This window comes from Triplophysa rosa, linkage group LG4 (genome assembly GCF_024868665.1).
Source record: "Triplophysa rosa linkage group LG4, Trosa_1v2, whole genome shotgun sequence".
Classification (NCBI taxonomy): Eukaryota; Metazoa; Chordata; class Actinopteri; order Cypriniformes; family Nemacheilidae; genus Triplophysa; species Triplophysa rosa.
In genome coordinates, this window is record NC_079893.1 from 28,657,418 (window position 1) to 28,676,812 (window position 19,395).

Here is a 19,395-nt window from a genome sequence, read left to right on the forward strand (position 1 = left end):
AATTTTGGTATATGCTTCTGTCATTGTATAATTTATTTGTTTATTTTTTATGTTGCTATGCATGCAAGATTAATTAATTTTTATTTTAGTTTCATTCTGTATAATACCATAAACTTCTCAATTGTTTCAAAGTCTAGTGACGGACAAAATAGTTTTTATTCAGGTTTAGTTTCACGTTACAATGCAATATGCAATAATAATGCAATTATAATTTGTGGCAGAACAAAGTAGTTCCCCAGTTCCTTTAAAAACCGGAGGGCTTTAAAGACACACCATTGTTGTTTTTGATTTGTCTACAAACTTCTGCCATCGAACTGTTGTTTAAATGCAATAATTGCTCGAATAGTCATGTCACAAATATCACACTCCTACTCCAGCGATATTGTATTTATACATCAGCAGGTTTTCTTTCTCTTAAGAAATAATACCAAACTGGTCCACACAACGACAATAAATGAAATCACATCAGTATCACACATCAGTACCGTCTGCTCAGCTGGACGAGTGTAAAAATAGACTCATGGTCTATTCATTCGGATAAATGTGGTGTCCTGTTGGACAGGATGCATAAGGTCGTCTCACATACAGCAATTTAACAGCAATCCGTTTCTGTAACTTGGGTCAAACTTCCTCTTTCTGCAAAACATGAAACCCATGATTCATGCACTAACGCAACAGGACTGTGCATAAATGATGTAACATACAAGGAGATCTGATGAGCAACACAGGATGCGGTAATAAACTCTATTTGACCTTGTAATGATGACAAACCCATTAAATAAACATAAATCCTATATCATTAAAAAGCAGAAACAACCCAGCTCTATTTATTCGAGCATCCTAACTAGACTCACACATCGTCACTGGCTCAACCAATAACATGAGTGTGGTGGCGGAGCTATCCATTTTTTGACCAATGACAGATAAGACATGTTTTGGAGACCCGTTTGAAAATCATTATCATTCCTTTGGCAATGTGATGTTGGAAATTATACACATCATTAAATTTTCCACTAATTCGCTCATTCAGTTTGATCAGAGGTCACGTTAACCTAAAATTCTCCGTCGTCATTTTTTTACCAGTGACGGAAAAATCTGAACGCCTTCCGTCATTTTGACGGAGTACAATAAGGGCAATTTGTAACTCCCCGTTTGTCATTTCCCTTCATTAGAGCGTGATCGTAGGCTACTACCCCTGTCCCGAACACGATGGCGAAGGGATGTGTGTTTTCCATTCATTAGCTTACTTACAATGCCTGGTCCGTTTTGGAAAACGCGCGCGCGGTCAGCGGTGCAGATGCATCCGTCACAGACCCCGCGCGTACGCAAACACACAAAGGCGCGCAGTGGTGCGGTGTTTACTAAGTTTTTTCCTTCAGAAAAGCGACTAGCGTCTTTTTGGACAAACATTAGCTTTCAGTGAGTGGAAAAATGTCTCTCTCGGCGTCTTCTCTGTTCAGTGAGCGGCAGAAGCAGCACATTCATGACCAAACCGCAGCTTGCTAGTGAGTGAGTAACGTTACAAAACACTATTTACCAGCACTTGTCATTGTTACTGACTGGACTGGACATATGAACATTTGTCTGTAATTATTATTTTATGTCCGACAACATAAACATTAAATATATAAATGAATATAAACAACAACTGCTTTATTGAGTTGTATTAAAATACATTAAGTTCCGAGAGTAAACGCAAGTACGCGTAATGACGTCACAAACATGCTAATTACCACGACGAATTTTTGAGCGACCTCTGAGTTTGAAGTAAATTTTTGTACTAAAGTTATTGCTTGATTATAAATTGAGTTTAGTTAGTTATATAAAAAGAAAATAATAGATATTAACAAGAAACGCCACTGCCATTACAAAGAATGAGGGGGAATACAACCCTCAATATGGCCACTCTAGCAAAGGAAGTCCCGCCTTCCAGTAAAAAGAGCCAATTGTCCAGACAGACGATTCTTTGGGGCGGGGCTCTTGTGAGGCACTTGCCAGCTTGTGCGCATGCGCAGTAACTGAAGCTACACTCTTGAAAATAAAGGTGCTTAGAAGGTTGTTCACAGCGATGCCATAGAAGAACCAGTTTTGGTTCCACAAAGAACCATTTAGTCAAAGGTTCTTTAAAGAACCACCCCTTTCCTACATTCTTATAATCTAAAGAACCTTTTTTCGCCACAAAGAACCTTTTGTAAGGCAGAAAGATTCTTCGGATGTTAAAGGTTCTTTATGGAACCATTTAGACAAGAAAGGTTCTTCTATGGAATCGTGAAGCACCTTTATTTTTAAGAGTGTATCTCGAAAAAGGTGATTTTTAGCGCAGTTTAAGTTATATAAACAAAAGTTATGGCACAGTTCATGTCATGTTTAGTTATTGATCGGAAACGTGCCATTTAATGTGATTTTTGCCAGCGATTTTGGAAATATCTGCCTTCCGCCATTTAAGTAGATAGGACTGTGGTTTTGCTATGACGTAAATAGCTGCCCGGAGTTGTAGTAAACACGGCACGACTTCCAGAAACCGACTTTGGTTATGTTTCATTTTGTCTCAATTTCGACATTTCTGTTTAATACAGTACATACAATTGCACGTTCTTTACATTTTTTACATGGGTTGAAGTCAGATGGCGTCAGACTGACATTTCCTGCAAATCGTACATGACAGCTTAAATGATCAATTATTATTATAAGCTTAACATTATTGAAATGAAATGGGCCCAAATATTATTTAAAAAACGCAAACTTAACAAAAATGAGAAATGTTGCCTCAGCAATAAACTGAAACAAGTTAAGCTAAGGGCTGTAACATTATTCACAGAAAAAAACATATATTGCAATATAATAAACAAATAAATAATTAAGGGACAAAAGCACAAAACAAAAATTAACATGAACACTGAAAACAAAAATAATAGAATTCTCAAAATGAATAAAATTACATTGAAACTAAACTATAATAACTCTGGTACTTGCTCAGTAACTGATTTGTTCATTTTTAACAATTTGTTCACTTGTGTCTTGATTTTATTTTATTTTTTTTTTTTTTTTTAAGTAAAATCGTATCCGAGTCACATGGAATTCCTTTTAGCAGAGCACATGATTCTTTGTATCTTATAAGGAAATTGTCTTTCATAGTAGTCATTTTCCTGTAACTCTTCAAATGCTGTAAACACGGTTTTCACTGATCTAAGATCAGCTTCCACAACTCATTCGGAACCAAAAGCAATACAAGGAAAAGGGCTGGTCTGGCCTGAGATCAGTATGCAAAATAGGTTTCTGCCTTTACTCCTGCACATAAGAGATATACAGTAAAACAGACGTTTTGAATAATACAAAAGAACGAAACAGCTGATGTGATTGCACAAGGATGAAATATCAACCACTTGAGAATTCATGTGATTTTTGAAACATTTATCATCCTATTAGTCATCTGACCCATCAGCATGTTCAGTCGGGTGATTCTGGCAGAGAATGTCACATTCTGTACCATACAAACACACACACGGTCTGGTTTATTATCTCTGTGGGGACAGTCTTCTTCAATGTTTTTTGCTCATGGGGACCTCAATTTTGGTCCCCACGGTGACATGAGTCCCCATTGAGTTGGTGTGCATTCAGGTTTAGGTCCCCCCCGGGATATACAAACATGAACACACACACACACACACACACACACACACACACACACACACACACGCTTTGGTTGACTATCCCCGTGGGGACAGTCCATAGGCGTAATGTTTTTATACTGTACAAACTGTATATTCTATCCCCTATCCCTAACCCTAAACCTAAAGATCATAGAACACTTTTTGCATTTTTAGATTTGTAAAAAATATTGTTCTGTACAATTTATTAGCTTTTTTGCCCCTGGGGACCTCAATTTTGGTCCCCACGGTGACACGAGTCCCCATGTGTTGGTGTGTATTCAGGTTTAGGTCCCCACCGGGATATACAAACATAAACACACACACAGCGCTGGTCATGTGATCAGCATCATTAACTCTGTGGTGGGTATGTGCATGGGTTTGGTCAGAGAAGCACATCTAAAGATATTCACCAACCAATCAAACCCTCAGTCCACCGAGAATACAACAATGATCTGTTTCAGATGATAAACGCAACAGCGGCCTCAAATCACAAACAACCTTTTGACATGCTTGCATGTCTTTTTAAAACTTAAAGGGGTTATCCATAAAAGGTGGAAAGCAAACAAAACAAAAGATAACATTCATAGACACCATGTTTGATTTTTCATGCACAAACAGCATGTTGTGGTGTTTATCATATTATGTGTGTACAGGATACGGGGTTGAATAAGGACTGAAAGACAAAAGGTAGTTTTCCGACAGGCATCTAAATAAAAACAACAGTGGCTGAAGTCCCAGGAACACAGATAGACATGAATAGCACCCCATGTGCAGCCCCACAGGATATTATCATGACAACACGTCTGGTTTATTACAACAACAACGGTACATGGACATCCCCTGCAGTCTATGTAGCTAAAACAAGGGGTGAAGTTTGTATTTAAAATCCCGAAGATGAGAAGAGAAGTAAAACCGACAGTCACAAGATGAGGGATTTCCTTTGAATAAAACACTAAACTTCTGTCATGCCAGTCGGACAATCTTCCATCATTAACCTACATTGGGTCCAAACTGTCACGTCTCTGATCTGTGTGTTTGTGGGGGGGATGTCTGGACGGCAGTTAGCCGAAGCGGTCAGCTGTGCTCTGGAGACATTTTACTCACCACACCCCCTTTATCACCCAGATTTAATCAACACAGCCAAACACTAAACTACAGCGTCTGGGCAGCAAGTTCATCCTCCTGTTCCATCACTCGCTTATCCACACATGCCGACAGCTTAAAAAAAGCAATAATATTGCTATGTTAACAAACATGAAGACCTCAGTGATCATAAAACCTGGCGGTGGCTTGTTCTTAATGGGATTGTCATGTCGCGCCGCATCCAGCGTGGACAAAATGTACAATTATATTGGGTTCTAATGCGTTTTATTGTCTTTTATCGTGTCGGGCTGTTAAACGATTAATCGTGATTAATCGCACCCAGAATAAAATAATATATGTATTTATAAACACATACACATCTATATTTAGGAACTATTTGCATGTATATATTTCTTTAGGGCTGGGACGATATATCGTGATTAACACAAATGATACCCGTCTAGGGCAATTCTGAAATCGCAAAGGCTTCGATTCTGTGTTTTATGCACAGCTCTTTCATGAACTACGGCTCTTTGATCAGTAGAAAGTACCGCTCGATCTAAAATCACTACGAGATTGAGTCGACTCGTTTATAACGTGCATTTGAAAAAGCAACACTCATCAAACATCATCATTATAAATATACTTTATTATCATGAAAATACTTGAAAAGGTTTGAAGAACTGCGATAAAATATGACCATAGACCGATTTCACGCCGCCGCCATGTTGAAATCAAAAGCGAGGCAGTGGTGGGAAGAAACCGGAAGGACATATAGACTGCAATGGTTTGTACAACCAACCTGGACAATTTATGATCTTAAATGTGACAATATAAGCATAGGATGCATGTCACGCGAGCTGTTTTACTTGACCACTTAAGCCGTACCGTCACATATTAGTGACTGTTTAAACTGCCATAAACAGGTTTCATTCACGCACACACAGCCAATCTAACGTTGTTTCTAAAGGCATCATTTGTTTATTCATGTCAGACACCCGATGGTAGTCCAAACCATTATAGTCTATCTGTCCTTCCGGTTTTCTTCCCATCTCTGCCTCGTTTTCGATTTCAACATGGCAGCGGAGTGAAAGTCTATTGGCATTTCCTGGAACTATCGCTGCATCCGAAATCGCTTACTTCCATACCATATAGAGTAGGCGAAAATGAGTATGAGTCATGAATAGTACAGTATGTCCGAAACCTCAGTATGCAAAAAAACAGTAGGCGAGAAATACCCGGATGGTCTACTACTTCCGCCGAGATTCGTGAGTGTGGATCGGATGGAGCAACGGTCAAATTTCAAAAGTAAATAAAATAAATATAGCGGAAAACTTTAAGGCGGACATCCGTTTTTAATGTAAGTGCCAATAAATAAATTTCTCGTGACTAAATTATGTTTTTATCAACTCTCACGTATAGGTTGTTGTTAATACATCATAGGTCAAAGAGCATAGGGGTCACATGACCATAAAAGGCGGACACAGTATGTCCGAAATGTATTTGTACTACTCCCACTCATAATATATAGAACGTACCGTTTTAACTGCCGATAGGTTGGTACATATTCAAATTCAGTATGTACCGTCACAGTATGCGATTTCGGATGCAGCGTATGTGTGTGTAAATCGTTCTTCTTCTGTGTCCCATATTCCGAGTTTCTGCGCAAGGGCGCCCTCTGACGTTCGGATGTGGCAGCATTTTACCGTAATTCATTGAGAAACTGAGCATAAGAATCACACAATATATCGCCCCAGCCCTAATTTTATATTTATATATTATTTAAATTATATATTAACATTTATTGATTTTATATTTTTCTTAATACATGCATGTGTATGTGTTTATAAATACAAAATTAATATGCACAGTGCACAGATATACAGTATATTACGTAAACACAAACTTTTATTCTGAATGCGATTAATCTTTTAACAGGCCTAGTGTTGATGCTAACTATAAAAAGTCAAAAGTTGTCTGCAACATCGTATCCGGAACTTTAATTTTATAGTGCCAATAAGCAAAGATGCATATCAAATGTCAAATATTAAAGGAATAGTTCTCACAAAAGTATTTTTTTTGTCATCATTTGCTCAGCCTCAAGTTCTGCTGAACACAAAGGAAGATATTTGGAGCAATGTCAGTAACCAGACAGAACTCATCCACCATTTACTGCCATAGTCGGGAAAATACATTCTAGGGAGTCAATGGGGGATGAGATTTGTTTGGTTACATTCTTCCGAACATCTTCCTTTGTGTTTAGCAAAACAAAGAAATGTATACAAGTTTGGGACAATCTGGGGATGAGTTAATGATGACCGAATTTTCGTTTTTTTGGTGAACTATCCCTTAACTGTCGCAGGTTTAATATTGCTTTCACAATATTAGGCGCAAACACAAATCCACAAAGTAAAACAAAATGGCCATCAAGCATTGCAATACAGTTCAACATTATTCCTCCAAACCAAACACAGCCCATGGTAAAAGGAACTGTAAAACCGGAAGAAGGTCATTGTCAACATCTCACACACACAACACAAGAGGAAGAGACACAAATGCAGAAGTGATCATTGTGACAAAGTGATGACCAATCAAACACACATAATGCATAATGCAACCGTTTAAATTAAATCCTCTAAAAATATCCATCTATTTAAGTCTGTATGCAAAAATAAAAATGAAAGTTAGAAATGGATGTGAACCTAAGTTCTATAGCAAGAGATTTGCTTATACTATTACTATATACTATTACAGCATGGACTGTTTCTACAGACCTAAGTATGCTGTGTGTTTGAAGGGCAGATATTTACTCATAGCAAACAACCTGGATGAGAAACTACAAGCTGATGGCTTAAGTACATACACAGCAAAATCACCAGTGTTAAAAAGGGTCAAATAAACTCTCACAGTGTTTATATAATCCACACTTTGAGAGTGTGGATTATATATACACTGTGAGTGTTAATTTGACCTTTTTTAACACTGGCGATTTTAATGACAGTGAATACAACAGAGAAAACGGTGGAAGTTTATATTAGGAGAGAGTGGGTTCAGACAGGGATGAGATGGGACTCTTATGCTGACAGGGATAATGTTCTATACTAACAGTAGTATCCAGTATGAGATGCTTAATAAACAATATCAGAAAGTTAATAAAAAAAATGTCTGCATTTTCATGTTTCATACATTCTGACTTATTTACAATGTTAAACGTGCTGGCTTCTCATCCTTAACATGGTCAACTTGTCAAAAAACTAGTTGGACGTATGACGTAGCATTTCTGTGCTCGATACACTCCCCCGGCGTTCGTATAGGTTTCGGAAAGGTTTTTTCGAACATGAAAATCCGTTTCGTAACAACTTTTCTTAGTCCCTTATTGGACAACGCTACCGGAAAAGCACGCCCACACGTCAACCAAGGAGAGCGGGAGAAGGAGCATGCGCACATGTCACTTTCACTTGTGTGCAGGAGATAGAGAGTGCACTACTCGCGAAGTTCAGCTGTGTTTGTTTGTTCACTGCATTTGGGTGATATAAACGGTGGATAAAACGCTGGATTTGGAGATCGTTTGAAACTGATAGATGGAGCGGTACCATACGCGGTAAGTGAAACTGATGTCTTTGTTTTGTTGGCAATGGGTGCGCACATGCTTTAGTTCCGTCTCCCCCATCCCAACACCACAACAACATCCCCCCTGTATGCGTCGTATGTTTTCGGAAATAATCGTACAGCTGTATCTGTCTCATATAAATGTGAACAAACTAAAGACTCTACAGATATTTGAAGGGTACGATGCAATAGTGCAAGTACTCAAGATTAACATGAGATATGCAGAAATTGTCTGAGTTACGGCCACTTTAAACTCATTCTGCATCTTTTTCTTTCCTTTTAACTGAATTGTTCTGGTCGCTCTTTTGCATGCAATTACAAAATTGTGATGCAGTCTGTAAAACCCCAGTTAAAGTAATTTTTGTGATTTACTGTTTTCCACATAAAATCATCCTACATAATATTAAGAACGCTCTGTGAAAATACAATCTTGATATATTTTGACAGAGTAAAGCCATTGGTATCATAAAATGCATCCATATCAATTATATTCTGACATATCTTTATCTTTAAGTTATTTACAAAATGTATCCAAATCTCTTCAAGTTCACAAGAGTTGTGAGTACCTGATTTGTGACCGAGTTCACAATACTTGTGAATCCTAGTATTGACAATAACAAAGATATTAAAAACCAAGATTATAGATATTATGTTAATTGTACACATATCGTAATATCGTAAACTATTCAGCATCCATTCTAAATGTTGCTTTAATTCTTACAGCGGTTACAAGCTCTCTCTCTCTGCCTCCATACACTTGTATTATGTGATTTGTTGATCAAATAACAGACGAAACACAGAGATGAATTTCACTGATGGCATCATTTATTTTAAAAAAATCCAATAAATACCACGATAATATCATCACCGAAAAGTTGTTTTGCCTCAATAACCATGCTGTCAAAATCTACATCGTGACAGCCCTAGACCGAATTGTTTTTTTATTTTTACGTATTTGAATGCATGACTTCAGATTCTTTCTTTAAAAGTGTAACTGCTTTAAAAAGTGTAAAATGTATAAAAAAACGACCAGAACTATATCTTACATTTCTGCTTTTACCCACCACAGAATAAAATAAAAGTCATGTTCATCAGAACAAAGAAATTTATACAGATTTGGAACAACTCGAAGGCGAGTAAATGATGACAGAATTTTCATTATTTGGGTGAAGTATCCCTTTAAAAATTTTGGCTGGAAAAACGTGACCAGCACAATATTTGAAATCTTACATTTCTGCTTTTGTCCACCACAGACCGTCAAGTGGATTCAAGTGAACAATGATTTCAGAACTTTAATTTTCGGATAAACTAATCTTTCAATGTTGCAGATAAATAAAATGTCTGCCTGTAAACTGAAGTCCAGCATCAAGCTCCTATACGGTAAAAGAATAGAATGCAATCCGAATATTTTTTTTTTACAAAGGATGTTTATTGGCAGTCAGTTTACATCTTTTTGCCCCCATGAGGGATGAAACCATAGGTTCGGTCTCTTAACACCACCCGTGTGAATAAACACACGTGCATCCAGCACATCCAACCCCGTGTGCCAGAAACAAGGCCCTCCACAGCCACACGCTATAGAGCCAAAATGGCTGATTCTGTTTAAAAGACCGAAGGTCAGTCTTCATAAAACCAGAAGAGTTGATCCTAAATAAATAAATCATAAACTAAGCATACAGTTTAGATCAGTTTAAGATCAACCCTCCCTTGTGCACCGTATCCTCCTAACATCCAAACAAACCTCACCACCTCCATAGGCAAATAAAGACATGTTCTCGTATCCTCCTACCGTTTCACTGACACATGGCTGGTACGGAAGAGTCGTTCCTTGTTAGATTTTCCGTGCGATGTGACACTGCAAAAGGTATGCAAAACACTCCAGCAACACAGAGACGGTGAGGAGCACATGCTGGGACGACCACACCCACGAGGAACAGGGAGACAGGTGTGTCTAATTAGGTTGGGAAAGTTGGGCTGATGCTTCACTTGAAAGTGGGCACTCTGAAGGGTGCAAGACATCTTACAAATAAACAAATGCCTCAATTTGAACTGCAGCGTTACTTTGATAACATAATTCAGGTTAAAAAAGTGCTGGTGTGTCTTCAAACACAAATTTGTTTCAAAGGGTGAACCATCTTACCATGTGGCAAAACAAACAAAAGAACAAAAAAATATCTTACAACCTATTTTCAGAGAATACATCTTAAAGTGACAGTTCAACCAAAAACTAAACTTCTTTAATCATTCACTCATCCTCGTGTCAAACCTGTATGACTTTCTGTGTTGTTCAGAACACAAAAGAAGATATTTTGATGAACGTTGGTTAAACAACACTGACCTTCCATTGAATGGACACAAAACCACAGAGCCATTTCTCAAAATATCTTCTTTTGTGTTCCACAGATGAGAGTCATATACAGGTTTTAAACCACACGAGGGTGAATAAACAAAGTCAGAATTTTGTTTCTGGGTGAACTAGCCCTTAAGGAAAATAATTTTACTGGCAAACCAGACAAAGCACTGACTTGTTTGCATTGAGGAACTTACAGTTCAGCTCATCGCAGGACACAGTGAACCTGTAGAAACTCTCCACTTCCTCTAAAGGGATCTTCACCAAGCTCCCGAGGTCCTCCAGGGGCCAGATGTTCTCCCCGCGTTCCTCCATCAGCATCTTCCCTGACTCGCAGCTTCCCCTGCACCAGTGCGTCTCAAAATGCCCAGATGTTTTCACCTTCTTTATTCATTCTCTCGTTTACGGTTACATCCTCGCCTTGTTCACTCCCTCGTCCTTTTTACACTCTGACTTTATCACTAACAATCTCTTCCTCTCCCTCTCAGGTGTGAGTGTTGCTGTCATGACGTTGTTTTCAGTCACGCCCATTTCTAACGCAGGTGACGCCCCACAACAAATCCGCTCGGCACACACACATTCGCAGTTCACTCACAAAAGCTCATCTGTCTTCCATCACACCTTTGATCTGTCGGCACAAGGCAATATCAGGACCGCCAGACTTATCAGAAGATTTACAGATGTATTTCGATTTATAACGACCAGCATTTATTCAAAAAGAAAAGGTAGAGCTCACAGGTGGCTCTTTCACAACTCAGTTCGCTAAATCGTGTTTTATTTACATGTCGAGAAGATAAGAAAACATTCAGCTGGTCCACAGTGAGAATAAATCTCAGGAATGGTTTGAATTCAACGGTGAGATTACTGGTTTCGCTCCATTTAATCTCGTTGTTTAGAAAAAACAAATACAGAGGAGAATAAATCATCTCGCTCAATCTCATATCATTATTAGTATTGACAACCAAAGTGATTCAATCCAATCGCAGAAGGTCATGATATTTCAAGGTCATTTTGAGGTCTCATAGGTCATTTACCTGATCGTGGGGTCTGCACGTATCTGATTTGGTTCCTCCCATCAGGTCTGGAGAGGAAACAGCACATTTCCATTTCTAGCTATCAGGATTTTCTTCACACGGCAAACATACACACAAAAACGGATCCAGCAGAGCTTCACAGGCTCCCAGCCGCAGTCTTTTATACTTTGACCTCACGTGAACCATTCGACTCTACAGGTGAAGTTAACCATTACCAGACGATAATAAATAAAGCCACACAACCGACTGGAGACATCCAGATGGCCATGATTTATAATGCAATGTAAAGCTACATTTATCACAAAATCAACATGTATCAATCTACCATACAGAATAATTTGTCTGATTGAAATATAGAATTTTTGATTAAACCCAAAATATCAGTAAATTATCATTCAAGCTGCTTTGCAACTATGCAAAAATGTGAACTGTGCCACAGACATAAATTTAGTTAAATTATACTACATTTGTCAACATTGTAAAATATATTTCTAAAAAATATAGGCATGACTTATATCATAAAATTTTGCTATTCTGTATAGATCTTGGATTCTTTGTTTATTTTACCATCTTTCCAATGGCCAGCACAAGATGGGGCATTAAAATGTTGACATTTTGCAATATAATGTTCTTTATATGAAAACAATTGAAATTCAGTGTAAAAAAGACCATAAATGTCCTCACAAATAAAATACCACAGACAAAAAGTTAAAATCTTAAAATATGTAATATCACAAATCTGAAGATGCCAGATAATAAGTCCAAATAACAAGTCCAATAAACTTAATGTTGAATGTGAAATGAGAGAGTAACACGACAGTGATGCTGAGCTTGACATCATATTAAACACAGCAAGTCAAACATCAAAGTCCAAATACACACACAAACACGCTGAGCCTTAAGCACCGATCCGTTCACAGCAAGAAAGAGAGACAGAGAGGCTTAACATCAGAGATTACTCACATTTTCCTACTTCAGACATCTGCTCTCCACCGGAGATACTGTCGCAAGTTGTGCGTATCCTCTGTGTTTCTATTCTCTTTTCTCTTCACTGTGTGCGGATGCACTTGTTCAGCTTGTTACCAGTGTGTGTGTGTGTGACATGATTATGCCATGTGTGTTCTGTAAATACACCAGTCGAAGTCTGAAACGCGATGGTTTAGTGAACCAACGAAAGCAAAAATTTAAGCACAAAGTGTGTGTGTGTGTGTGTGTGTGAGAGAGAGAGAGAGGGAGGATGTGTGTCGCTGTGATCTGGGCATTGGGCCATCCACATGCATCTTAATGATGGGAGAGATCCCATGAGGAAACCACCTCTGAACCTCACAAACACACTCGCACACTCGTTTCGTCAGATCAGTATTTTTGCTTTTCAAACATTTTCAACTGTGATTTTGTACATATTAAAATGTATTTATTTTTGAAAGCATAAACGGTATTCTACAACTAAAATTCTAAAACGTGGGTTAAGCTTTCCTGTGGCTCAGTGGTTAGAGCATGGCGCTAGCAACGCCAAGGTCATGGGTTCGATCCCAGGGGATTGCACATAGTCAGAAAGAAACGTATAGTATAATGCAATGTAGATCGCTTTGGATAAAAGCGCCTGCCAAATGCATAAATGTAAATGTAAGAAGCGTAAAAACAAACCTAAAGGCTTCAAATACAGTGGCCTAAAAAATATCTGGACACGAAAATTATAGATTTTTTGGTTGCAATACATATTTTAAATATCAAAGTAACTTTTTTATATTATTTTATTAAACCTAAACAAATAAAGTCTCCAAAAATATACAGTAGGTGAATTCAGGTAAATAGTTTTTGTTATAAAATGTACCTCAATTCGCCCCACGATCTGTCTGATTTCTGAACTGTATATCTGTTGTTTTAAATGAAATAAATCCCATTTGTTTTGATATTAGATTGTCGAATACAAGACACATTCATACATTTTTATGGCTTTTTGCTGCCAATAAATGACACTAAAAACAAATGACTCCAACACAATAATGATGCACAACATCTATTCTTCAGCAAAACTTCACTTGAAAACCAACTAGCCCCCTCTTCTCTAACTCTCCATATCAAATACACAACCTGATCTTCATTCTCTCACCGTTCCAGTCCTTCCACGAGCTCTTGCGGCTGAAGCTTGTGAAAGGAGAGAATGGGACCCCCTGTAAGACAGTAGCTGATAGGTTGTAGAGAAGCTGGGTCAGTCGAGACAGGATCCTCTGCGGGGCATCCTGGCCCTCCCGAAGAAACTCGTGCAGGGACATTTAAGACCGACCCTTTATTCATCCAAACCAGTCCCAACCAGTCGCAGCTTGGGCCGACCTCTCTGAACCGGTCCGGATTGACCTGCATTCGTTCCAAGCCAATTCTGAATCGATTCTGAGCTGAACTAAGCGAGACCCATAAAATCCAAAGCCAGGATGATCTGATCTAAGCAAACGCTGAGAAGGCTAACAGCAGTCCGGCTCTGGTCTCAGAGGGCTTCCAGTGTCAGAGACACAGCAGACACAACGCAACATGCAGAGCCATGTCATGTCTTCTGTTTGTAGAGGAATAGTCCCGGCGTTCACGCATGCCGATGCAACAAATGCATGCATATTCTTGCAGAGGAGAGGGGAAGAGTGGAGGAGATGGGAGGGTGAGTTTTAGCCCAAATCCCCTTCTGCTCTGCTAATTACACACGCGCACACATACTGAGACACTAATCTTTGGAATACTTGTGCGCCACTTACAGGTCAAACTGACTCGTTAGTGACCGAAAGAGGTCGTTCAATAATTACTGTATGTGCATGTTTCTTTAACATTAACATTCATTTCGACTTGTCCTGCTGAGAATTCCACAAAATGATTTTTGAGTTTGGTTCATCTTATAAGTGTCACAATATACCACAGCCATAAGCCGTGATATTAAAAGCATCGATGAACAATACCGTGTTAATTCTACACATGTGATAATATCGCAAATAATTCTGCACTCGTTTAAAGTTTTGCCTTATGAGTCGCAATGGTTATAAACTCTCTCTCTAATCCGTACACTCGAATTTTAAATATGATTTGTTGGACACAAAAGGAGAAAACATCAAATAAACCAAATTAAAGATGACGTTGACTGATAGGAAAATAGATATAGAATGATAACCGTGAAATATCACGATAACAATGCACCTACAAATACGTATGGTCGCGATAACAGGTAGGTAAAGAACGGATACCGTGGCAGGCCAGGGTAAGCGGGAACAGATACCGCGATAACATCAATGCGAATGGTTAATGCCGCGATAAACCTCAAGCAAATAACCCCCACGACAGCCTCAGTTCACCAAGAGTAGATACCATGATTATATCGACACAGCAAATTCATTTGGTCACGATTACCGTGAAGTGAAACCCGGATTTTGTGACAGCCCTAGTCCATCTGTAGTAAAATTAACTATAAAACGTGTAAAAATGTAAAAAAAAAAATGTTCAGAAAATCTATGTGGAAAAGGCACACTATAAAACCAAGAAGTCTCCACCATGATAGCAAAACAAATGCATGTGTGTTTGTGATGGATTACTACTCAGAACACCCTAGCAACACCTTGGCAACCATCCTATTAGCACCACAATGGTAAGTTTTGCAAGAACAACATCACAGATACAGTACCACACACATCACACACGTGTCTGTGTAAGGGATAATATACAGGCAGCCGGTTGTTATCGCAGAAATAACACACAGTCTTGTATCACATTGAAGGGGCTTATTTCACGATAACAGCCGGCTGCTTGTACATTATCCTGCTTATTACACGGCTACTTGCCACATGAGAAAAAAACTGGACATGAACTGTGAATTTGAAATATTTATTAGCTCACTTTTACCGAATGCAGACCTTCCGTGAGGAAAAGCCGTTTACTTTCGGTTTTAAGGCAAGAAACGACATTCAAATGTCACGAACAGGCAATTTGGTTTAATCATTTGTAAATATAATGTCATATTAAATATACAGTAAATATGTCTTTTAATAACATATTTGTCAAAAAAACCAGTCAAAATGATTTGCTGCATCCGGGTTACCATGTTATTAGTTTTGAGAGGTTGCAAATGTCGCATCTGGCCAATCAGAATCAAGCATTCCAACGAGCCGTGTATTAAAATATATTAACACGGAGAGAGACAGAGAGAGAGAGAGAAAGAGATCACACAGGCACTTTTCTTTTATTATTTCTCTCCTGGCACTCTCTGAAGAGAACACAGAGAAAAGAGAAAGAACGAGAAACTGCTCGCCAAAAGCCTCCACACCATGTAATCTCCTATTACCACGGTGGATGTTTTGTGGTCCTCTCTTCTCACTGAAGAGAGAGAGAGAGAGATGCTGCGTCCCAATCCGCATACTATCCGTCCTACTAGTATTCGAAAATCGTAAAAACCATAGTATGTTAATTCGAAGTGCAGAACGATGGACACTCTAACGGCTAATATTACCCACAACACACGGCGAGAGGGCGGAGCTTAGTGACGCTCCACTGCATTAATAAAATTAAATGGCAGATGCTTCACTGAATGAACAAATGTAAGTACACAGTAAACATTACATAAGAAACAATGGGTGAATAAATATTTAAATGCAAAGAAGAGCTGTATTTTGATGTTTGTGACTGTTAATGATCACAGTGTCGTCTAGGCAACAGCGGCCACTTCTGTTTTGCGTTAGGTTGTCCCAGTGCGTGCATACGGTCTTGCTATGCGCTAAGTATATACTTTTCCATAACAAAAACAGTACATACTTTTAGTGCACAGTATAAGTAGGCGAATTGGGACGCAGCAAGAGAGTTTTGAGAGAGCTCACTGTTTTCCTCTGTTGTTACCACAGCAACCCACAGCGACTGCATGAATTCGAAATAAACTGTGTGTAAAAATATAGCTAAAACAGTTTTATCGGTGATGTGAAAGAGTCAGTCTGATATACACATGGTGTACACTGTGTGGCAAATTTTGAATTTATTCATGCTTTGTGATTGGCTGAGGTGTTTGACATGCTCCAATCAAATCACTGCAGGCCAGTCATGAGTATATCACAGACAGTTTTCTGTCACCCTGAGTAAAATTGGTTATAGCATTAAGACAGAAACAACAAAACAAAAAAAAGTCAATTATAAAGTGTGTGTGTGTGTGGGAAAATGAGCAGTCAAGCAAGTTAAACACTAACTTCACCACAGCGTAAACAGTAACGTGTATCTTTATACTCCAGAACGCGGAGGGCCCAAACATCTCCACTAAAAGAGACACATAATACTTTTAAAGACCACAAATCTGTGAGAAGATGCTGTTACGCTGTGCGTGTTTGCCGTTTCATTGTGCTAGTGTGTATGGGTTTAGCTCAATGCCACTGGCAACATCTCAGAACCGCTGTAAAGTAGAAGAGGATGAAGACATCACAATAACAAGACTAAGGTTACCTCGCTGAAGACATGAAGATGAATGAAATACTGAGGATAAAGAGACAGGTAAAGGGATGGCATATTCACACTACAAAATAAAACAAAAATGTCATAATACATTGTCCATATAACTTTCTAAATAAAACTCAAATTCAATTGAAACCAAAAAAACGACTAAATATATTTAGCGTAAGCTGTATTTAGAAAAGAATCAATCGTTAAGACGCAGAATTAAACCAAAACCATTCCCAGCAAATATTTACAACGAACCTCGAGCTACTGTCGCCTTATATTTCTCTCGATTCTCTCACACACATGCGCTCACAGCTCCTCCTACCGATTTTCCGTATGATAACGTCGAGTCGTCTGATAAGCTGCTCCAGGGAGTCTTCTCCCATCTTCACCCACAGGATCATGATGAGCAGGACGCAGAGAACCAGCAGCGGCAGAGAACCGCCGCACTGCTGCCCAGGAGAGGAAGACTCTGGGGGAGGAGAAGAAGCCGTCTCGCTGCTCAAACCAATGCTGCTGTGCTGGAAGAGAGGTGATGCAGGAGAAAGAGAGGGAGGGAGGCAAAGGAGCAGAGATGATACAGCAACCCACTGACACACATACACACACGCATGCTCTGCAGTCAGTGCATACACGCGCAAACACGCACGCACGCACGCACACGCACACACGCACACGCACGCACGCACGCACGCACACACACACACACACACGTGAGCCTGCAGCAGTGCGTCAGAGCAATTATGTGCGTGTGCGTGTGTGTGTGTGTGTGTGTGTGTGTGTGTGTGTGTGTGTGTGTGTGATATGTCATAACCATTCAGATCTTGTGTCTAAAAACTAGGACAGAGTCTGTGCAAATAACTACATCTGAGGTCAGACGAAAGGTTTCCTTTAATATTCAGTATCAAGGTCAGGAAAGGACGTTTGGGTTTGAACTTTAAATGGTTCTTTAATTTTCTATAGCATCACGGCAATATTAAAGCAAGTGAAAGGGACAGCGGAAAGATTTGCGGATTTGTTAAATGATGCATCATCACCTGTATAGTCCCAACTGGACAGACGTCTAGATATCCTCTACCTTTATGAAACACGAGGGACACCTTGTGGACAAGAAGCAGAATTACAAGAGGTCATGGCGTTGACGTTTTGGTGAGGATCACATGACACTGTAAAACAGACAGGGACACAGTTTAAAACTGAACATCGTGCATGAGGTAAATATCATAAAACCATGTCTGCTGAAAAATATATAGTTTCCCCTACAAATACCATTATGAACCATCAGCTGTTTACCAGTAAAACCATTACCCAATCTCTTTATGAGCGGTGTTGGGTGTAACTAGTTACTAAGTAATTAGTTACTGTAATTTAATTACTTTCCCCTTGAAAAAGTAAAGTAATGGATTACTCAATTTTTCCTGTAATTTAATTACAGTTACTTCTGATGTAATTAAACTAAATACTTTGTGTAATATATGTGTGTGCAATAGTGAAATTGATATCAAAATTCAAAGTCAATCTTTAAAATCCGTGCTTTAATGTACAATTCTCACATTTGTAATACTTGTACTACTTTATGTAGTTTTACATCATTTATTTGAGTGAATTAAAAGCGGCGTTTCATGTCTATCCTTGAATCACTTCTTAACTAATCAAGGTTGATATAGGATATAGAAAGTAATGAGTAATAAGTAATTAAATACTTTTTGGAGAGAGTAATTTGTACAGTAATCTAATTACACTACTGAATATGTAATTAGTAACTAGTAATTCATTACTTTTTCAGAGTAACTTCCCCAACACTGTTTATGAGGTAGCACATTATAGTTTCGATTAAAACCAATAAAATTCCCGTCATAACCATTAAACCCATTAGATATTCTGTGATGGTGTCTATTGTTTTCTTTCAGCAGAGTTTCTAATGTGTGCAAGTTAAAAAGAAAATGATCGCAAAAGCTCAACAGCACAAAATAAATCACAATGTACAGTATGCGAAGTTGGTTGACAATTAGCTATCGTCAATTATTCAATAAAATATTCGATATTTGTAAAACTTGCAAGTCTTTTCCAGTGTTATTTGACCAAAACCGGTAGAAAAGTGACAAGTGTCGATAATTTCACAGCAGAATCATATTTTTAAACGACTTCGAGTAGCGTTGTGGCACAAGTGGCACGCACGCGACGTTGCTGTTTTAACGTCATCACGCATTCAAACTGCACT

At 38.7% G+C, this 19,395-nt stretch overlaps 1 protein-coding gene across 10 annotated transcripts in view; it reads right to left on the reverse strand.

Moving 5' to 3' along the window:
* mcf2la (mcf.2 cell line derived transforming sequence-like a) overlaps positions 1–17,820 on the reverse strand; it is a 65,743-nt gene extending 47,923 nt beyond the window's left edge. For 3 of the 10 annotated variants that reach the window (XM_057331332.1, XM_057331331.1, XM_057331330.1), the window contains exon 1: positions 13,840–14,298. In XM_057331332.1, coding sequence (XP_057187315.1) covers positions 13,840–14,002 — 163 coding nt within the window. In that variant the 5' untranslated portion in view covers positions 14,003–14,298. Of the gene's footprint in view, positions 1–10,889; positions 11,121–12,689; positions 12,724–13,839; positions 14,302–17,499 lie in introns of those variants that run through there. The other 7 variants (XM_057331320.1, XM_057331319.1, XM_057331325.1 and 4 more) reach the window with 6 other exon arrangements.
* Positions 17,821–19,395: the final 1,575 nt, after the last annotated feature.